Source organism: Ruditapes philippinarum, unplaced genomic scaffold, assembly GCF_026571515.1.
Source record: "Ruditapes philippinarum isolate M1 unplaced genomic scaffold, ASM2657151v2 ctg1397_1_1_1_1, whole genome shotgun sequence".
Classification (NCBI taxonomy): Eukaryota; Metazoa; Mollusca; class Bivalvia; order Venerida; family Veneridae; genus Ruditapes; species Ruditapes philippinarum.
This window is the reverse complement of record NW_026859154.1, coordinates 217,481-239,413: the sequence shown is the minus strand read 5'-3', so window position 1 is coordinate 239,413 and position 21,933 is coordinate 217,481. Positions and strand designations below refer to the sequence as shown.

At 31.3% G+C, this 21,933-nt stretch overlaps 2 protein-coding genes across 3 annotated transcripts; both read right to left on the bottom strand.

The window, feature by feature from the left end:
- Nucleotides 1-2,735: 2,735 nt before the first annotated feature.
- Nucleotides 2,736-8,768, bottom strand: LOC132755444 (sodium-dependent proline transporter-like). Its single transcript, XM_060746310.1, has 6 exons — nucleotides 8,558-8,768; nucleotides 7,741-7,872; nucleotides 5,967-6,066; nucleotides 5,419-5,519; nucleotides 4,469-4,639; nucleotides 2,736-3,502 (listed from the first exon to the last, which is right to left on the bottom strand). Exons 1-6 carry the CDS (start codon nucleotides 8,627-8,629, stop codon nucleotides 3,347-3,349), a joined length of 732 nt encoding a protein of 243 aa, XP_060602293.1. The 5' UTR covers nucleotides 8,630-8,768; the 3' UTR covers nucleotides 2,736-3,346.
- A 766-nt stretch (nucleotides 8,769-9,534) lies between these two features.
- LOC132755441 (sodium- and chloride-dependent betaine transporter-like) lies at nucleotides 9,535-19,199 on the bottom strand. 2 transcript variants are annotated; one of them, XM_060746307.1, is made up of 8 exons: nucleotides 19,064-19,199; nucleotides 14,149-14,408; nucleotides 12,895-13,526; nucleotides 12,253-12,454; nucleotides 11,329-11,461; nucleotides 10,801-10,935; nucleotides 10,300-10,403; nucleotides 9,535-9,853 (listed from the first exon to the last, which is right to left on the bottom strand). In XM_060746307.1, exons 3-8 carry the CDS (start codon nucleotides 13,079-13,081, stop codon nucleotides 9,664-9,666), a joined length of 951 nt encoding a protein of 316 aa, XP_060602290.1. In that variant the 5' UTR covers nucleotides 13,082-13,526; nucleotides 14,149-14,408; nucleotides 19,064-19,199; the 3' UTR covers nucleotides 9,535-9,663. The 2 variants fall into 2 exon arrangements, with proteins under 2 accessions (XP_060602290.1, XP_060602289.1); XM_060746306.1 differs by lacking the exon at nucleotides 19,064-19,199 and adding an exon at nucleotides 14,960-15,428.
- Nucleotides 19,200-21,933: the final 2,734 nt, after the last annotated feature.

The following is a 21,933-nucleotide window of genomic DNA, read 5'->3' as shown; positions in this document are numbered from 1 at the left end:
GCCACTTGAACTTGTCAAACATTTTCAAACTTTATACTTAAACAATCATTCTGTGTTCATTCAAATTATTGTAAGTTCAAAACGTACAATTGCACACAAAAAAAAATAAAATCAAAAAATCAAAAAAATCACAGGAACGGTTTAGATGTTACAATTTAGAGAAAATAGAAATCGTTCATATACAAAAGAAAAAACAACTGTATCAATGTCATATTTAACCAGTACGAAATAAAACGAAACATTTTAATGAAGTTTTCTCGCCATTATGATCATTTACATATTCTTACATCTCAAAAACTGTCAAAACACTAAGCTGTTTAGTGAAATTATACACCAAATCAATCATTCCTCTTCACCCTACTTTCCAGACTAGGTTATATGTTTTAAGTTAATTTCGGAAAAAAATATTCTGATGTAACCCACACCTTCTATTCAATCATCCTAATTGGCTTTTCCAAAATTGTGGCGTTATTCTTTATGAATTCACGATGACAAAAATAGGTGACAAACCAAGCCTGTAACATTTTTATTTTTGCTTTGATGGGCGATAAATAAGGGTTTCAATCTCGACCATTATTATGTTATTGTGTTGCGCCATTAACAGGAGAAATCTTCATAATAAATTCTTCTAAAATTATATCATTATAAATAATATCGTCTCTATTTTGCTTATAATATTAAACTTCATCTTACTTACCACTCTTAAGTACGTAACATGTATTAACAGCTAAGATTGAATAATTCTGCTTCTGTTTAAAACATGCAATGCTTTCTATATATGATAATATGTGGAGAAAACGTATAAGCGGCCGAACAGCTCAATCGATAAAGCCGCGAAACGTTTGTCAAAAGTTTCGGATTCTAGTTCCCCCAGGCTGCACATTTTTCTCACCCTGTAAATAAAAAAAAATCAAACTTTAAGTGCACCTGTTTTAAATATATTTAAATTGTTTAGCATAAATAGATGAGTCATGTGCTAATGAATAATATTGTATATATTGAAACCTTCGTGATATCGAAGATGAGTACCATTATATATTAGAATGTATGTACTTGTTTTCTTGAAATTCTTAACAAATATGATATGTTATAAAGAGATACTACTATATAAGACCAAGTATGTTCCAATTTACTAAATTGTTAAATTGTGATAATAAGAAAATATTGTGTAACTTGGCTTACAATATCAGAGATGTTATGGCAAATAGAACATCCATGTCTTATAATATGTAATAATGAATGGGTTAATCCTCTATGTAGGAAGTAAGCAGAATATTTCATGTTCTATTCTCTATCTATATTTTTATTGTTAACAATATGTAAGTAAAGCTGTATAGCTATATTCATGTACATAAAATGCCATGTGACTATTGTTTAGTATAATTATTTAAATTGTACAAATTGTAAGATAATGTACCATGTACAAGTCTTGAATAAATTTTCTCTTCTGTTCTGCCCTGATAAGCTTCCGTAGGTCTGCTATTAATGGCAGAATAAGATGTATAAAAAATATTTTCTACGATAACAAATGACGTTTTATTTTGTCTGTCATGTCTGGTTAGCTAACATTATCAGATTTCTGAGCTAAGTTTATTGGGTATTATTATATTAATGTAGCGTGTTAATTTATTCAATTAGGTGTTAAAATGCTTTTCGTCGTGTGATCTTGTGTCAGTTGACTTATTTAACCTCTCTGACAATTTTAAATAAGCAGTTGTTGACTATTTTACAGATGTAGTAAGGCATTTAATGATCATGATGATGAAGTAAAGCACAACAGGAAGTTTTCTTTGATCACTGAACTTTGAAACAAACGTAGAGACATGTTCTTGTTTTAAATCTAATCGAATATCGATAACAAACGAGGTTTCTGAAATGTCGAGACTCAAATCATTGTCTACTATAATGAACAAAACATGATTTCTACGGTATTAAACTTTCAATGTAAGGTATTGTTACATTTTCAAATATTTATGGATTCCGTTTGACTCTATTCATTAAATCACACATCTCTATCGACAGGCATAACAAATGATTTATCTCTGTTAACGGTTTTGATATCAAAAGGGAAAATGCGCAAGTGAAACGTTAATAAAAATCACAATTAATAATTTTTGATAAGCGAACTATTTAAATTCAATCTATCTAATTATTGTTGCTGTAATATTCTATTTTCATTTAAAATCATACAAAACCGGCATCAGCAATTATTTCTAAAAGTAAATATTAGTTTCAATAAAATATAAATTTTCTGAATTTGTTTTAAAAAGAAAATTCTGGTCACTTTTCATTACGATCTATTATTCATGATATGATTTTCAAAGCTTCAGTCATAACAGTGCCTGTCAAGTAAAAAATAGAACTTCTGACCATCGAAGATTCATGACCATTAATGAAACTATATTTAAATCTTAATCAGCAGCATATCGAAACAACAAAAAATTAAGCTGTCATTTGAAACATCACATTTGTTTTTTTTTTTGAAAATTTTGCAATTTATTCTGAAATTTAGCATATCATCAATTCTTTGTTATGAAATATGCAAAAGTTCTATTTGTAATTCTGTGTTAATAACGTTTATTACATAATAGTGTATTTTTATGAATAAATACGAGGGTTATCCAAAAACTCGTAGACTTTCTTTGTTGCTTAATATATATTTGAGATATTAATTTGAAATTCTTACACTGCTTAGAAGTATAAATAATAAACAAACACAGACAAGACAAATTCATGTTAGTAGCTTCTTGTATTACAACAATATTTTATTTTACATAAACACATATCGGTACAGCAACGCACTCTGAAAAGTAATTGACGTCAACGTCATATAACACACTCGTTACCGATTCAATGACCGTAACTGCTTCTCACAGTAATGTCCATCACTACATTTCTTATGCCACTTAAACACCAACGATCGTAAAATTTCATTTTCTTTGTTCGCCTGCTGATTTTTTCTAAGTTTCAGGGGCGGATGAATTTGTTTTCAAGAATTATTTCTTTGAACAAAAATCCCCTTTTTTACGAAATTCGCTATTTAAAAGTAGACTATTTTGTAATTTTGACAGTTTTATATGTTACATGATGAATAGAAAAACATGCTACTGTCTTTTGATATCAATTTTATCAGTATCGGCTGATATGGGCAGAAAGGGCTCGGCAAGCCTCGCCTTTTCTAGCCCATATCAGCCTCGCCTGACAAAATTGATATCAAAAAAAACAGTAGCATGTTATTCTCTATATGGCAGATTTCTGCCATTACGTGTCTTCTTGTCTTCGCCACTCAATAGTCAAAGGCGATTTCACGACTATTATATAGATAAAGACACGTAAATTGGCCTTCTCACACTGAAAAATCATCATTTCTTCCTGTGATATTTTCTTTGAATTTTTGCCACCATGTGGATGGGTAAATATACGGTTTCATACGGTATCTGTCCCGAGTATCTTCCTCATACGGTCCCCAATTAGCACTAGGTTTCAGACTTGCTGCCAAACGCTGCAAATATAGTCAAAACACATTGATAATGATGTTTTAATAATACAAACTTCGAATGAATCAAGACCAGCCCGCATAGCTCAATCGGTTTGAGCGCGAGATTTGTAATCTCGACATTGTAGATTCGATTCCCGGGCTGGCCAGCTAAAATTACTGATCAGTGTTTCGGATGAAACTTTAAATCGAGGTACCGTGTATGATTTTTCAAACACTTAGCACGTTAAAGAACTAGGGGAAGCTTCTGGAATTGGGGCATCTCTTTGTAACTTGCACTATTCTCCAAATTATAAAATGACTAATATTTTTCTAGAAGTCTCGCCAATATGGGCAACCGGTAGCGAGTATACATAAACTCAAATACACACATACACTAATGAATTATAAATTATATTAATTTTATATTTCATTATCAACAAAGGAACATATTGCTATAACATTCACGATATCTTGAGGTATATATGGAATATTTAAAGAGCGTAACCGTAGGCTTTTACGGCTTTTCTGTGTAATTGTGTGGGAATTTAAACATAACGCAACCAAAAAAGCGATGCAGACCGTAATGAACTTTTCTTTCTTACACACTATTTTGTCAAAGAAAATTAAACAAAAACCATAAATGTAGTATTTCTATATGAAGCAATATAATATCTTGTTTTGTTTGAAAATATAACTTTATGCCATGCAATAATTTTTACTTTGAAAAGTTAAAAAGTAGTCTAATAAATCCGATGAGAGAATATCGTCACTTAACCGTCTTAATGTTTAAATGGACTTGCCTAGCATTAACATTTGTTAATGTCTTACATCAGTTTCGGATATTAAGCTAGATGTAACCAATAATGAAGAGCCTAGTCAGACGGCATAAATATGTGGGGTGGCTAGGCTCTATAATGGTGGCAAAAAAGCAAATCAAAGTTTTAGCCTAAACCGGATAAGGATTCATTAAATATTTGAATGGAGTTATACCTGTAACAATGAACCATCTCGGTAAGCTACAGCGACGATTCCTGCAGCGACCATTGCCATAACAGGTAGCATACCGACAAAAATACCACAGGCAATGGCCTCTTTGCTATATTTATACCCATCGCCATAAGCCGGAGCAGAATACTGCGTTAGCAACGCTAAGAAGGCAATCTGCAAAAAACAAACTACATTATATTCTTTTCTATTTCCATTTTCTTTTTTTTGTCAGGAATTTAAGTGTGAACACATAACAATAATATTTACCTTAGTCAAAACAGTGTAACGATTGTTGTTTTTTGTGTTTTTATTTAATTGAATAGAGCATCATAATGGTAAGTGCCCTTTAACTGTCAAGAGCAAGCTGGTAAATCCTTATTTAACATTTTCGACATTCTTCCACAACTTACCTGACAACACAGTTGCTACAGTTAATTAAATGATAATGAAACATGCAGGGTTACACCGCATAATGCTTACATAGAATATAACTCTCTTAAGAATTTAGCTCCCAACGAGTTTGCCTCTCCAAGGAATAAAGCTTTCGCTGAAAAAAGAACTACTGCCGAATAAAGCTTTCCGGGTAATGTAGCTCCGCCAAATGTAGCAAAGCTTCCTCCGGCAATAATATAGCTGCCGTTGAAAAAAAAATCCGATGAGTTTTACTTGTTTGCATCTAACTAAAATTGCAAAGATTCTCTGGAGAGCTAAATTCGGCGAAAACTGTGTGCAGTGTAAAAATGAAGCGTCTTTAAAATCAGGGTTATAAATTATCATTCAGTTATTATTGCTTGTTTTCTGTCATGATTTATTTACTTGATAAGTTGCATGCATACCTAACCACTTTATACACATAATTAAAGTAAACAACACTGACGCTTTATATGTATTTTACGCTATTAACCAAAACACGCCAAACAAATAAAGTAATGGCTTTTCAAGGACTTTCTTACCGTAACAAATAAAGGTATTGTAATGGTCCATAAAACCCGAAGCACGACAGAAACGTTTCTCCCCGTCATAAAATATATATCCCGGGCAAACCTATCAGTACCTGAAAAAAGTGTTTTGTCATATTTTAGTACAACATAAAATCAGCCGATGAAGAAATGTATGAAAGGAAAACCTAAGTGTACTTGTATAATAAAACAAAATCTGTGAAATATAATATGTTCAATTTGGCTTTTACTTAGATTCTGTAATTTTATTAAGTAAGAAATTTGAACCATATACTGATAGTTGAACAGATCGATTCAACTTATCATATTAATCCTTGATCTGCTGAATTCGCATAATGGATTTGCTCTGCTTTGTAAGTGGTACAGTACATTTTGAGTAATTTAAGTCAAAATCAAAAATATTGTTCCCGGTTATACTGCGCGTACAGGCTAAAGGCAAAAGCTAAAGGTGTTCGGATCAAGCAGTTTAAGATTAAAAAACAACAGTATTCTTGCACAAAGAATTTAAATGAATGATTTACGATGATGAAACAAAGGCTTACCATATATCCAACAAATTGATATGCATTCAAATAAAGCACCAAACAATAAAGCAAAGAGGGCGAAATACCAGTCACCTAACTGAAAAAGGTAAATTCCACCCTGAAATATAAACATAAAGCACGAAATCAAATACATAGGACATACAAAACTGATCAAAAGGTCAATTTATTTCGTTAATGTTTATCAAGAGCATCAATATTAACGGCTTATGAGCGTCTAAAATCATAGAAATTTCTTTACATAGTTTAAAACTGCTTCTAGAAATGTAAAAAACAAGAATAAAGATCAACAAGGCAAAGGCAACGTTCACATGACGCGACCCCGACACACCAAAAAAAACCTAGAGCGGACATAAGGGTGAAACGAGTGGGACATGTAATGTGAAATAATATCAACTAAAACGGGCCCATAAGGGAATTAAAGCGATAAGGGCTGTAAGGGTGAAAAGGTGGGGGGGGGGGTTAAAATGGGTGAGGGGGGGAATTGAGAAAATACCTATCGTCAACGACAATCCAACAAGACAGACATCATAAAACATGTAAACATCCAAAACAAGTAAAACCTTATACATTAAAACCTAATACATTACGCATATCATTTTAATATTGACTAATATTATGAAAGGCATACTTTTTCTAATTAATTATTATGAAATAATCATTGAAAATCAAATTTAATGAATTTATAAATATAAAAATACATATGTGTCAGAAAAATCATACAGTTTCACTGTAGATATTTTTTTTAAAAGAGTTAATGTTTTCCTACAGCGATACACTGAAGTGTATCATATTTCAATGTAAACCTGTTGCTGTGCGTATATTAAACTCTCTATACATGTAAATGTCAAATTCGTTGAAACAGAAAATATGCGAGTTTTGGGAGTGATTTTACATCAGTTTAGGAGAGACACACTGATAGTGTGTAGCATTTATTTTTTTGTTGAGAAGAGAATTTGTTGTTTTGAAGGGAGTTTTGTTGATTTGTTGAAGTTGGTTGAATTTAATTGTGGTGATCTTAATTGATCAGGGTTTATTGGTTATAATGACTTGTTTTGGTTTTGGTTGTTGAGTTACATCTGTTTGATAAGAAATATTTGTTAAATATCCGGAGTGATTTTGTATTAGTTAATGCTTTGTTTTTGAGGATATATGTAAATATTGGGTGCTTTATTTTTTAAGTTGTTTCCTGATGCTGATTAGATTTTGTGAAGTTAACATTGTTGGTTGAATGTTTATGGATTACACTATATCTTAGAGTTGTGAAATAATATTCATTTTTGTGTTTTTCATTTCGTTGGTTTAATAATAAGTAGTGTAAAGCTTGGGCTCGCCAGATGTCTAGTATTGTTTCGTATAAAAGACGTAAACGTGAAAAGATATTTCGTATAAGTAGTTGATAAATGATGTGTGTTTGTTTTGGGTCTCAATAATGATCAGAGGTCTTTGTTTTGTGTGTATATAATAGTCAGAATTTGTTGTTTAAATGTATATATGAATTTGAGATAGAAAAAGATAAAAATACCTGAAAAGATAAAAATTTCTTAAAGAAATAGTGTTAACTAAACAATTGACGCTAGTTTTCCCAACTGAGAATATTTCAATCTTAAGTCAGGCGGTGCTGCCCAGTCCCCATATCTTGGAAATTGGTTCTAGTATTTATTACTAATTTTTTTCTTAGATTAAATAACATCAAGGCAGTTATTCTTCTCCCGACAATATGAAAAAAATACGTTATTAAAAAAGCTTGGCAGTGACATGTAGAAGGTCTTACATTCATTGTGAGCGGAAGTCCTGTGAGAAAGAAAAATAATCCAGTAATAATGTTGACAAGAACGCGCCTTTTCAGTAACTGACGTGGAAATTGGTCTATAATACAGCTGGTAACAGTCTCTATCATTCCAAACTAAAACATGTAACAAAGTTTGTTCATTTACTTGTGATATACAGTAGGCTAAGAACTAGTCTTATTTGCACATCTAATTATAAACTTATATATGTGTTACCTAAAAATAATGTGGCTTTGTTTGCTACATATATAAGAATCAATTTTCTCAATATTAATAGAAAGTTTGTCTAAAAATGGTGTATGTCCGATCCCCCAATATTTCTAAAATAAAAAAAAAATGTCTAAAAAATTGGACATTTGCCTGCTACATTTGTGAAAATAAAAAATGAACTGAAACATAAGCATTTTTTATGTAGCCATGATCGCAACCAAATTTGCTAACACTAGTCTTTGACTGTTCTGTTTCATTGTAAAACGGCTGTTCATTTTGCATTCACGACAATAGTACAAATATAATTTATATATGAAGTAAAGAATGCACTCATATGTTGTAATACTGCATTACTACAGCTATATTTGTGTAATATACAGTTCCTTTTTCAAGATTAATGTAATAATTGTTAATTTAAACAATGTCGTAATTTTAAAATTCTAAATCTACACAAACATGAGCCGAAAGTTCATTTACGACACATTTGACAAACATGTGAAAACATAACATATGAAAAGATCCATATAAAAAACTGGACACATCACAAATATATATATGCTTGACAAAACGGATACCAATGGAACTTCTTACAATGCTGTCAAAGACTGCGGTGATCAGCATTAGGAAAAGCAGTACTGCCCAAAGATGTGGTACAGGCATCATACTAAATGCTGTTGGAAACACAACAAACACCAGACCGGGTCCTGTTGAAGAAATTAAACGTTAATTTAACAGCAATAAATTATTGATGCTGTTCTCATAGCAATTATTACCTCCCTTGGCCGCCATTTTAGTGTCATTCTGAATATGTTAAGCTAAAACAAAATCTAACATTATTCTATCATCTTAATGAAAACTGATAAAAATCTTTTACATGTTGGTGTAATAATGACATTTTCCTACATATGTATAACAACAATTGAAAATTCAGCTAAATCAGATGTTGAGATTCTTTTGATATTTTGTCAATTAAATTATTTTAGAATATTGACCACCTAACTACCTGCCACCACGATATGAATATTGATCGGGAACGAAGCCGCATCTTTATTTACATGTGTATGTTCGTATAATCTTTGTAACAGAAAAGGCGTCACAAAAAATTATTCGTAAGACCTATTTGTATCTTTTTAATACATTTTACTTGTTACATTTATCTAAAGTCTGAATGTAAGGAAAATGGATAAAATAAGACTTGAAAGAAGCTTATTTTAACATGATTCAAATGATTTTAATTTGGAGGTTTATTCAGAAATTCATTGGTCATCTATGCGTCTCATTTATTAGCAACTATAGACCATTTAATGGCAATGCCGCCTTGATTCATGCGGTTGTGAATTTAGTTAACAAAGTTAGTATATGTATGTAAAATTTCTATGATAAAAACTATACTACCTAATTGCTTAGTACGAAAGCCTAATCGTATCAAATGAAATAACATTCAAAAATTAAAAGTGGTTATAACGTACAACAAAGGCGTAATAACGCAAAACGAAAGGCGTTATTACGCGTATCAAAGGAATTTTAATGAAAGAAATGAAAGAAATGAATGGCGTAATAACGCGCATAAATACGTTATAACGCAAAACAAAAGGCGTTATTACGCGCATCAAAGGAATTTTAACGGGAACGACAAACGCCTTTTGTTTTGCGTTATAATGCCTTTCCAGTATTTTATTTTATTACATTTGATACTTTTAGTATTTAATAGCTAAGCTTAATCTTACTACATTAATGAAATGTATGAGTGAAAACATACCTGATTGCTCCGCTACTTTGGCCACTGTCATGCCGGACGCTTTTGCAATAAATCCTAGTAAAGCAAACACAACCATGCCATTGTAAAAAGCGGTGAATCCAGCAAAGATGACACATATCGTAGAGGACCTGTAACATGATGTATGACCTTTTACCTTTACATACGTACCTATGTGACCTTATGGTAAAGGTTGCTGTTTCGATATCACTTGCCTATTTGAGCAGTTGGTTCGATCCCGGTAGAGGCATAGGATTCTTTTCAAATATACGATTATCAATAATGGATTTGTAACAACATAAAAGATGTTTATCACCTAATGCAAGAAAATGGCTCAGCTGTATTTATTGCATATAAGTACCTTTCAAAAACTGTAATACAACACACATGTTTAAAAAAAAATAAAAGTATAAGGCTTTTTTATGATATATGGGCCTTTATAATACCTTTTTCAGAGTAAGTGCTTATAATTGACTTTCAAAGCTTCCAATTAATTTTTACTGTTAAAAGCCCATACAAAATCAACACTCGTTTATAAAAAAAGTAATGAGCATAAATCATACATGCTTGGTATTACCAAAAGGATTTCTGATGGAATTTGTTATAACTTGACATGGTGATAACTCCTCCCCAAGAAGGTCCTAAAGACAAAAACACCTGTAGACCTGCCTCTAACCATACCTTCAAATATTTGTTCAAACAGTGTTTATAAGTCAAACATATTATGTAAGTTAACTTTAAGTAATTACGATATTGATTGTTTTCATTGATGTTTGTAAAATATTGACGATTTTTGTGGTGTTAGTGTCTCTGATGTAATGCTGGAATTTAGCCTCCGAAAATCAATACTCTTAATGACTTCTGCGTTTAACGTGTTTCAAATTACCTTAAAACTTTTCATTCGTTATAGTTTTAAAGGTTTTTATTATTTTTTATATTTTTATTATTATTATCATTAATGCATACATTTTTTTAATTTTTGAATTGAAGTCACTATTAAAAGTGAATAGAATCGAAAACATTTAATTTAAGAATGTCATTGAATTTTGTAGTTAGTGTAGAGTATTTACAAAGATACCTGTGTTGTGAGAAGTTTTGAAAAGTCTGGTTCTACGAATGTTTTAATACCATCAATTGCTCCGTCAAGAGTTAGAGCCTTTATAAAAATAATTGTCAAAAGAACGTAAGGTGCCGTAGCTGTTACATAAACGACCTGAAACAAAGAATGACATTTATCAAAATATTGCTCTACGGACGTGTTTTTAATTGTGCCATCGATGCACTTCCATACTGTGTAACGTCTAACTAACACTGGAAAAGAAAAATGGCTAATGTTTAGCTTTATATTTTTCGGTGGAGAAAGACCTCGGTAGCCCCTTCGCCCATTATTTAAGGCAAAAACAGTTGCGTTGAATATTCGACATTCCTAGTTTGTTTCCTCACACGAAAGATCCAAAGTCCCTGATTGGATTCAGACCGACCAAGAAGCTAGTGGTTTGAAGTCAAGTGGCCAAAAACTTTTATGTAAAAATTTTATATAAACTTTGTCTTGACAAGAATGCAGATATGCAGTTTTATACAAATTAAAAACTATGCAACTACTAGCCTTGCCAAGAGATTTAACACCTTTGATGACGGCAGCCACACAAAGAAACCAAGCAATGAAAAGGCAGATCACAAGATGCAACTGTAAACTTCCCATGTCCTCCAAGCCACGAGATCGTCCAATTACCTTATACCTAAAATATTGTAAGTAAAAGTTTGACAATGGCCTAAAAATTTATTTATCACATAAAATTGTTTGATCGGAAGAATGCTGCAAGTAATTATTGGTGAATAGTTCTTATACTGATTATTGATGATACTTTTAAATTTTAAATAACTCCCTCTTTTAAATTTTCATCTTTACACAAAGTATAATTTACTGTCAATATGGTTCTTTAGCTACATCTTAAATGCTATTTTGTTTAATGATGTCAAAGTTAAAACTAAGTGAAAACTAAAGAAACATTAAAACACCATCATGACGCACTCATGTCATGTTCAGGAAGATCTAGAAGAGGTCGGAGAGTGAGAAACAGATTGTAGCACAGTAAAACTAAAAGAAAATAATCATTTAATTTTAACTGCACCTTCATTGTATTCGTATTAAAAAAATTTCTTTGTTTGTAATATGAAATTTAATTTCAATGAGTGAGCTTTAAAAACAATATTCTCACGAATTGCGTTTTTTAGATTCACGAAAAATTTCATGTATATTCGATATTGCCATTAGTTTTTAGCTGATATAATTTGATGATAAACTGCAGAGTAACTCTGTGTTTTAGGAGTTGAAAAACGTTACTTTTCTGATATACATGCAAAATACAAAATTTTAATAAAAAAATATTTTTAAACACAATTTGATAATTGTAAGCAAATGATACTTATTTAAGATGCATTATCACATGAATAGCAGGATTTTTTTCTTTTTTGAACGTTTTTTAATGTCGATGTGGCGGTTGGGATTATTTACACAAAATAAACTCACTCCCAAAATTCATAGGCCGAAGAGCTTGATGTCATAAATGATGATATTATATTAGTTTGAGAAACTGGAGATGGATCGATCAACATGTTGGTTGTCCTATTGTATAATTTCGATTGAGTGTAAATAGGTTCATTAACGGCTGAACTGTTTGTTACAACTGTATCTGTACCTCTAGATCTATTAGAAACTGTATCCCATATGACTAAAATAAGAAAATAAATTACATTAACCTCTAAAATATGCATTCATATTATTCAGCTTTCAAGACGCTTAGATCTAAATTTCCAAAGAGCAGAATTATAAAAACCAATCACACCCCTATAAATTCTGTTCACATGAGTTAGTAATATTTGAATAATATGCTTGAGGTAAAATAACAAATTTCTAAAGTTCTTTTAATAGGCGATTTGACAATTTCTTTCCTTCTACACGAACAAATAATTCAATAATGGTCTTTTAATTTGAAAGTTCATCTGAAAATATGCTTTACATCATGCCTGGTAAAAAACTTGAGAAACAAAATAATAATGTAAATAAAAACACCATTATGCACAGAAGCGCTATAAATCCTTATTCAAAATAGCTTTTCTTATTGTTGTTGTTGTTTTTCAGTCGTAATACCATAACGATTCAAAACAATACCTGTACAATTAACAGTGTTCCATGGGTTATTACATGTTGTCCAAGGAAGTGTGGGTAGGAAAGAACTGTACAAGAAGTATAGAACCCAGGCTAAAACACACATCGCGTACCATAACACCGTAAATGACAATATGACTTGTAGAATGCCTAAACCTGTTATCAGATAAATAAATAGTAAAGTGTGCATAAAGCTAACAGTAAATTTTAATGTCGATAAACCTTTAAAGAATCCCTTAATGATGACTTAGATGATTTAATGCACGGAAAAGTAATGACACAATAATACAAAAGTACATTATTATTACTTTCTTTACTTTATCTATAGAGATTTTAATGAATCAAAATGCTTGAATAATGGCGACCATGTTGACATTACTAAATCTTTTCTGAAGTAATTAAGGTGCTAAACAATATCACTACTTTTCTTGCAAGAGTTTCTCAATATCTCTAAACATAAGGGTAAACATTTATTACCAAGTAAACTTGCCTTTGAACAATGAACAAAACTCAAAAGCTTGTGCAGCACTTTGTCCTGTAAACTGTCCAAGGCAAACCTCTAAGTAGTACAAAGGCCCACCAGAGGTGATGAGGCAGAAAAAGAATGGAATTAAAAAGCACCTCCTCCGTTCCGACTGCAGAAAATAAAACAAGAGTAAGCTTGCATGGTCGTATAAACCCGTTTTAAGATTGAAATTCGTTTGAGGTTAACCTAATAAATTTCAAAGTAAACAAGGGAAGTGAGAGGATATGCTTAAATATCTTTACGCCGATAGTTCGCCTCACGACAGCAGACAGAGAACAAAAATGTTCGATTGCAACTTTTAGGCATAAATAAGCACATATGCAAACGCAATAAAAAAGTGTCATATGAAGTACCAAAATTGGTAGCAAAATTTTTGTAATTGTTCTTGCTTTACTCAAATATGAAATAAAAGGATAGAAATCACATTTGCAAGCTAATACCATTTCATATCCAAAAATCTTATACTTACTCTTGCATTGCATGTCATCTATATTGATACCATATGCAGTTGTTAGTAAATTGAAATGTTTTTTCTTCTATTATCTTTGAAAGATTTCAACTATTCAATTATCGTATGCCAGGTTGGTTGGCCATTAACTTGTTCACCGGTTTTATTTAAATTTGTTTACCAACACAACAGTATGAAAATATTTGGCCGTGAAACAGAGCACACGTGATCATAATGCTGTTTCATTTTGATTACAATTACGAAAACGCCGTACATATCTTACCTGCAAACAATGGGAAATCTCCATATGCTTCCTACACCTACTGTGTAACCCATTATTGCCAACAGGAACTCTATTTTGTTTGACCATACACCGCGGTCCTGATCCAATTCTTCTTTCTCCAATTCCAACCATACTGTTTCTTCAATTTCTGTATCAGGACTATCCTCCATTTCATCATTTTGATTCATCAGAATTAATTCTTTACTAGCCGTGTCATTTAGGCCATTGTCGTTTAATTGTTTTTGTTCCCTTGTATCCATCTGTAGAATTAAAACAAATGTAACAAAGCCTTCAAACTACAAATAATAACGTGTTCCTTATAATATTATGTTATTGTATAGATTTTGCATACCATTTGCTTTCGGCTATCACGTAGATGTAAAGGCATCGTTACATAACGTTATCCATTTGAACTTATCTAAACATGTAATTCAACGATGCATATATATGAAAAATAAATTCATACGTTATTCTCTTATCATTTAGTGCAGAAGTTAACATCCTCTTTTGAGTCCACAACGCTTTATTCTATATAAATGAGGCAATAGGGTTGTGAGGGAATTTTCGGCCGTTACTTTATCGGTGCATGGCACTTTGATATAAACCATGTAAATTAAATAATGAGAATAGTTTTAAATTGAATTATTGATACCTCAAATACATGTAGTAAACTTTTATTCAAAATAAACTATTAATATTTTATAAAGTGTTTCTGTTTCTCTCAACTATGAATATTCTCTACATTATAATCTCTATTAGTTTTGATTAAATGAAAATGTTAAAAAGTAACAAATATAACAGTTAATATTACCTTGAGAATTTCATTGAAATCAGGGTCCTGTTAGGTTAGTCCTTATGTAACCACTTTATGTCTTTTATAGTTGAAAATCCCTTTCATTTTTCCGTAATTAAAGAGAAAAATTCTTGAGTTAAATTTGTAAAAAATTCAAACCGTATTATGTTTGTAAAATAGCATTTCTGTACAGATATTAAAGAATGGGTTAAGAATCGTATTCCTTGGCTTTATGACATAAGACTGTAAAGTCGTAATTTTCTTCCGTAAAATAATCATCAACAAAATAGATCAAATGGAATCCCTATAGAACGTCTAAAACGACAAATTGAGAATGTTGTAAGCGCGGTTTGATGTCGTTCAACATGCAATTACATATTTCGTTTTTCCAAGGTTTTCACATTCAATTTCCACACACATTATGTATACTGTGTGAGTAACAAGAGTAACAAAAAATGAGAGTTGTGTTCATAAACCCCACAACCCGACCGTAAACATTTTTGACATTTTCCAAAGACATCAGGGTTATATTTCATGCCACATTCAATAAAGTCATCTTGTGTGCATACCAGATCAAAGTATATATGACATTTTGCGTTTTGACATCATTGACTTGCTCCTATTTGGTAGTCATTAAAATATATTAAATGTCAGAATGGTTCCCGCTGATTATCTTAAAAAGTATTCATCACAAAGTCTACATATTTCACATATTGATTGGTCATAACTAGTAGATGACCCCTGTTCAATTAGGGGTCACTAGGTCAAAGGTCAAGGTCACAGGGGCATTGAAGGTTATTATGATTTCCGGTTATTATTTGGTTATTATTTTCACAAAGTCTTCGTTGTTCACATATTGAATGGTCATAACTAGAAGATGACCTCTTTTGATTTTGGGGTCACCAGGTCAAAGGTCATGATCATGGTCTTTGCATGTTATTTTGATTTGAGCTCATCTTCAAGGATAATTATCTCAAAGGTCAAATTCACAGGTGCATTAAATGTCAGAATGGTTTCCGCTTATTATTTTGAAAACTATTCATCACAAAGTCTTCATATTTCACATACTGCTTGGTCATAACTAGAAAGTGACCCCTATTGTTTTTTGGGTCACTAGGTCAAAGATCAAAGTCACAGGGTATTTAAATGTTTGTATGGTTTCCGCTCATTATCTTGAAAGCTATTTATCACAAAGTCTTTATATTTGTAATTTTGATTGGTCATAACTATTAGATGACCCCCATTGATTTTGGGTAACTAGTTTAAAGGTCGAGATCACAGGGGCCTTAAATTTCTCATTATCTTGAAAACTATTTATCACAAAGTCTTCATTATTTTTCTTTTTTTCCATAACTGAACACTTCCATGTACCCATTTATTTCTAGAAAAAAATTACCAATAATGTGAGTCAAGGGCTAGGAAGGGGGGTATATGTGTCGTTCGACATTTCTTGTTTTATACTTGTAAATGGACTTTGACAAATGTATTGCTGATTGCCAATAAATGAAACTGACAACATTATTATAAACAGGACAAAGGTAAGATTATTATTGTGTTCAAATTCTTGTGCACTGCACATCTACCCATTGAGATCCATCTACCTATAAAGTTTCCTGTTGATATCTTTTGTAGTTTTAGAGTTTTTTCCCAGACAAGATTATTTTAAAGGGGAGATAATTCAAAAGTTGGGCAAAACAGAGGTATGTTTTTTTGCTGCACTGCACTTTTACTCAATGAGATATATCTACCACCAAAGTTTCATGTGATATCTCTAAAATTTTAGAGTAATGTCCCAGACAAAGCTCAAAAAGTAGAAATAAACAAAGGGTAATAACTCCAAAATTAGGCATGGCATAGTTATGATTCTTGCGCACTGCACATCTTCCCATTGAGATATATCTACCTACAAAGTTTCATGTTGATATCTCATATAGTTTTACAGCTACGTCCTGGATAAGATTTTTCTAAAAGGGGAGATAATTCAAAAATGAGGCTTAACAGAGTTATGGTTCTTTTGCATTGCACTTTAATTCAATGAGATCTATCTATCTACAACGTTTCATCTTGATATCTCTTATAGTTTTAGAGTTATGGTCCGGACAAAGTTCAAAGTGTTAAAATTAACAAAGGGCAATAACTCCAAAATTAGGCAAACAAGATTTAAAAAAAACGGGCAAAATAGCGTTATGGTTCTTTGACACTGCACTCCCCCTCAATGCCCTCTACCACTTTATGAAGTTTTAACAAATTATCTCCAAGGGTTTTCAAGTTGTGCTCCGGACAAGACAACGGACGGACAGACGGACGGACAAGATGGCGACTATATACTCTCCCTTCGGGGAGCATAAAAATGCGTGTACCCTAAACAAGAAAACAACGGGCAATACTAAATAAAATGGAATTTTGGAGGGATCTGAGGTTATGAAACCTGAATATCACAGATATGCTCACAAAGTTAAAAAGCAGGCAACATATCCTAAGGGTTAGTCAACAGTATTCGAAAGAGTAATACTGGAACCACCACACTGGAAAAAACACCAAATTGGAAAAAACCTAAAAGTACCAAAACATGCACTCCAAACAATAATGTCGTGCTGATTGATCTTCAAGGATCAAAAATATAACATCTTTAAATAAATAAATGAAGTCGTGCTGTTTTTAACACCTAAAACCTCTTTACAAAACTATAAGTGTGTTCTTTCAATCGACTGGCTAAAACTTTGACCCATAACTTTACTACCATAATTTAATAATTAAGTTTTAACTAATAACTCCGGTCCGACTGAACGATTTCAGTTTCATTTCTTAATTGCTGCTATTATTTCGTCCTTTGAAAGTTCCATATTTAGCTCTTCAAACATGACCTTGAACTCATTATTCTTATATCTGTTACTAAAATCTAAATTTACCTTGTCTGATTATTTACAGCTTTAAGTATCTCTCCAAAACTGACAGTGGGATATTTGCATTTCTTACACCTGAAGATTCTTTAATCACGCAATTTTGGAATTCACTTGTTTTCTGCTAATCAAAATCATACCGTCATGATCTTAAAAGTTTATAATCTAATCTTACTTTTACCATATTTATTCTATTTACATCACATAGATTATTACGGAAACTATTTAAACAAAGTAAAAATATATTCTTTTTGTATTACATTCCTCTGTACACAATTACTTTTAGTTGTCACATTCAATTTTGCATTTACAATCGGTTTAACACACTCTTTAAACCAATGTGACGCTCCGCTATCTATAATGCTTTCAAAATTACACAAACATGCGTCAAAATTACTATTATCACTATTAGCACTATGTTTTCAGCCATACTAATTAATTAATCATTTACATTGTTACAATTTAAACGACTTACAAAATGTTCACTTAATTCGTGGTTCTAATAACATTTAACATTTAAACTATCAAAACTTTTATTTTCACACATTTCTGATTCTGCAGGTAAAATTTTATCGAACATTAATGAAATGATGTATCGCGAGGTGTTTTTAGATACACTAAAGAGCGTACTAAGTGAACGTTAAGTCATTATAAGCAGTTTATAGTTATTCAGTATTTACTGTGTTTTCGTTGTGTTATACAATCTGTAATAATTAGTTTTAAAGAAGTTTTTTTTAAAGGTGTATAGTCCATATTCTAGAAAAATGGCGCCCGCAATTTTGCTTTAATATGATGAAAAAATTGACGTCTGTCGGTAAAGAATGCACAATACCTGCATTTCCAAAAGCCTTTATTTATAGTCCATAATTTCACATAATAATTTATCGGTATATTGCTTTGAAATATACCTCCAGAATATTACATATTATTTAAATTTTGCAGAACACTACAATTTTGCAACCTCGCACAAAGGAAATCACTTTTCCGAGATGAGTTTGGATCATAAATACGTGTTAATTCACAGTCATTTTCAGCTATATTTCCCACAAACTATTTCTGTATATGTTTTATTCTTGCAATTAATTTTTTTGTGAATTAAAAAGCATACACATGCACTTTAATTAGTATTTCCACTGACGAAAAGTCCGTACATTCAAATTTCATGCCCATTTCAGACATCGATTTGCATCTAAATTTATGTTTTGATTTAGACATATCATACCTTTGTAAATGTCGCCAAAACTTCCTTCCTTTTTAAAATAATTTTACAAACCTCTAACATTAAAAAGCCAATTTTCCATTTAATGTCTATTTGATTTAACAGTTACAACACAAAGAGTAATGTAGATAATAAAAAGGAAAAGTAATTAAGATACAAAAACAAGACTGTTAAATTTACATATGAAGATCCATCAAGTCGAAAAGGATTTTTTGCATACGATTTAACAAAATATATATGTTACGTGTCTTGTTGTTGTTGTTGTTGCATCTTCTAAAATACAAATCAGAGAAAGACTCTTTTAAGTCAAGTATACAAGTTCATTCATAGAAAATGTAATGAGAATTTCTTTATTAAACTTTTGGAAAATAATCTTAATATAGGACAAATTTCTTTTAGTATAAATATTTTGCGTGAAAGGATTTAATTATTCATTGTCAAATTATTATACTTATGGAACTTTGGAGCAATACTCAAAACTTTGTTTGGAACTGCTTCACGTGATTTATCTGCAACAATGTTAAAACCTGTTCTTAGGTAGTAATATATGTGATTTATACAGAGGGTTAAATTAAAAAGAAAATAGAGCGTGGTGTTAAAATGACTTTTTCTTGAAAATGAAAGATACGCCCTGTCAATATGAGAGATACTACGGGATATTCAATATAGCGCACCACAGGCAGTACTTTATTTGAAATTATGATCTAATCAGACATTACTGAATTTTTAAATAATTCTAGGAAATTTCTTTAAAAATAATCTCTGACTACAAAAAGTTCACCTGTTCTTTCTATGGTAACAACGACTTTGTTGAACGTATTCTAATCCTTCACGTTGTCGTTAAAGCTACTCTCCCTAAAAACATCAACATATATGTTTAAAGTTATTAAATATGCACAGAAATAAAATTTGCAGTTTCGACGAGGTAACTGTGACATAACGTTTCACTTGACACAGATATAAACACACCTGTTATCACACCCGTTAACATGTAACAAGTAAGACAGCTTGATACAGGTAGACATTGCTATATAAATGTCAGTTTTAAATTAATTTTAAACACGGTCTTCTTTTTTGTCTCTTTTTATAAAGATATATTGTGCAGCAAAAAATTGCAGGCGCACAACTTTCTGCCTGCAACCAACGGATCAAATTGCAATAAGTTAACGGATGTCTTTATAATTTAATTAAATCAATATTCACAAAATATAACATTGAAAAAACCTTAATTAAATGGGATTTTTGTGCCGGACAAGACACGCACTAGAAACAATGGAAGGCACTTTTATAAAATTATCTCTTTTTTGTTAATAACATGACAAAATGTTTTGCCAAAATGTTTTAAAAATTATGTCCCTTTTCTACTTTGCTTTCATTATAATGTTAAGCACTGCGAAAAGTGGTGCATGTAACCTGCTCTACGGACAACACTTTGTTTTCTTCAACAGTGTTGTTGTCTTGATAGCTTGTTTTGTCATCTTTCCTTAAACACGAATTATGCTTTAGAAATCCATACATTTTTTAATTCTTTAGAAATGTCTTACAGGTATTAAATAATGTTTTAATTATGGGTTAAGAACCTGTTAAATGATTAAGACCAGACAGAAGTAGAACTAAGCGTGCAGTAATGAGCCGTAAAGGTAGCAAAATGTAAACAAAGAAGTATTTTGACTTCCCCAAGAGATTCATCTATATAGCAAATGGGCAAAACATGACTGTATTTGAAAACTGTAATAAGATATCAGAAATATGAAGATTTTAAAAATAAAAATGATAGAATTTCTGAGGCATATAATAATTAAAGAGAATAACAAGAACCTTTCGTTGAATAACATTGTTGTAAATCAACAACATTTCATAATAAAATTGTAACAGTGCAAGGTACAATTACGTTATTTTATTATGAAATATAATAACTCCATCTTAAAAATACTAAAAACTTATGTATGAAAGAAATGACTATATTTTTGTTTTCACTATAGCTAAAAGTGTCACGGTAGACCAATAAGTACGTCGTTAAAGGTTTTACAAAATTAAATGATTTATTTTGCCTATGATCAGAAGAGTGTATTTGCGTACTAATAAACGGTGTTAATTAACAATATAGATAGAGACAAACGCAGACATAGACGTTTTTATTGCACAATACAATGAATAATTTCATCTTTATTCTACACAACCGAACTTTTGACATTTTGAAAAACTTTGTAATTTCGAGTGCAATAAGGACTTGATATCAATTGTGTTTAATCTAAAAATGAAAACGACACTGGGTGGAAGAAATAGTACTAGGGTTTGAAAAATAGAAAGGAGGCGAGATGCAGTACAGTAGTGTTTGCATGTGACTTTTTTGACTAACGATGTTTAATTGATAAGATTCTATCCAATATTGATTTATATTGAATGTCACATTGTTTACATTCCGTGAAAATGGTTTGTCTTCATGTAAAGACATCAATCAAAAAACATGAAAACAAAGATTCAATTTCATATATCGATATAATTTCTAATCTAAATTGATGTGTTTTGCATAAGCGTTACTACGGTTCCTATGGATTTTCGCATTTTAAGTAAGTATTTCATTCAATTAGTCTATGTTAGCCCTCCGCTCTTCCCTAATTCCTTACTAATTTCCCACCCACCAACAATTTTTTCCACTATTATTTGAATTTAAACACCTTAATTAATAGTAAGAATACAAGTTCTCTCCTTCGCACAATGCAGTACACAATGATGAAGTACAAACACAGATTGTAAACACACACATTCTATATCTTTAGCAAAGGGTGCACTTCTTTCATGAAGTATCCATACGACGATTTTACTGTCATCGTTTCTGAGAGATGTATTTTTGTTTTATTGAATTATTTATA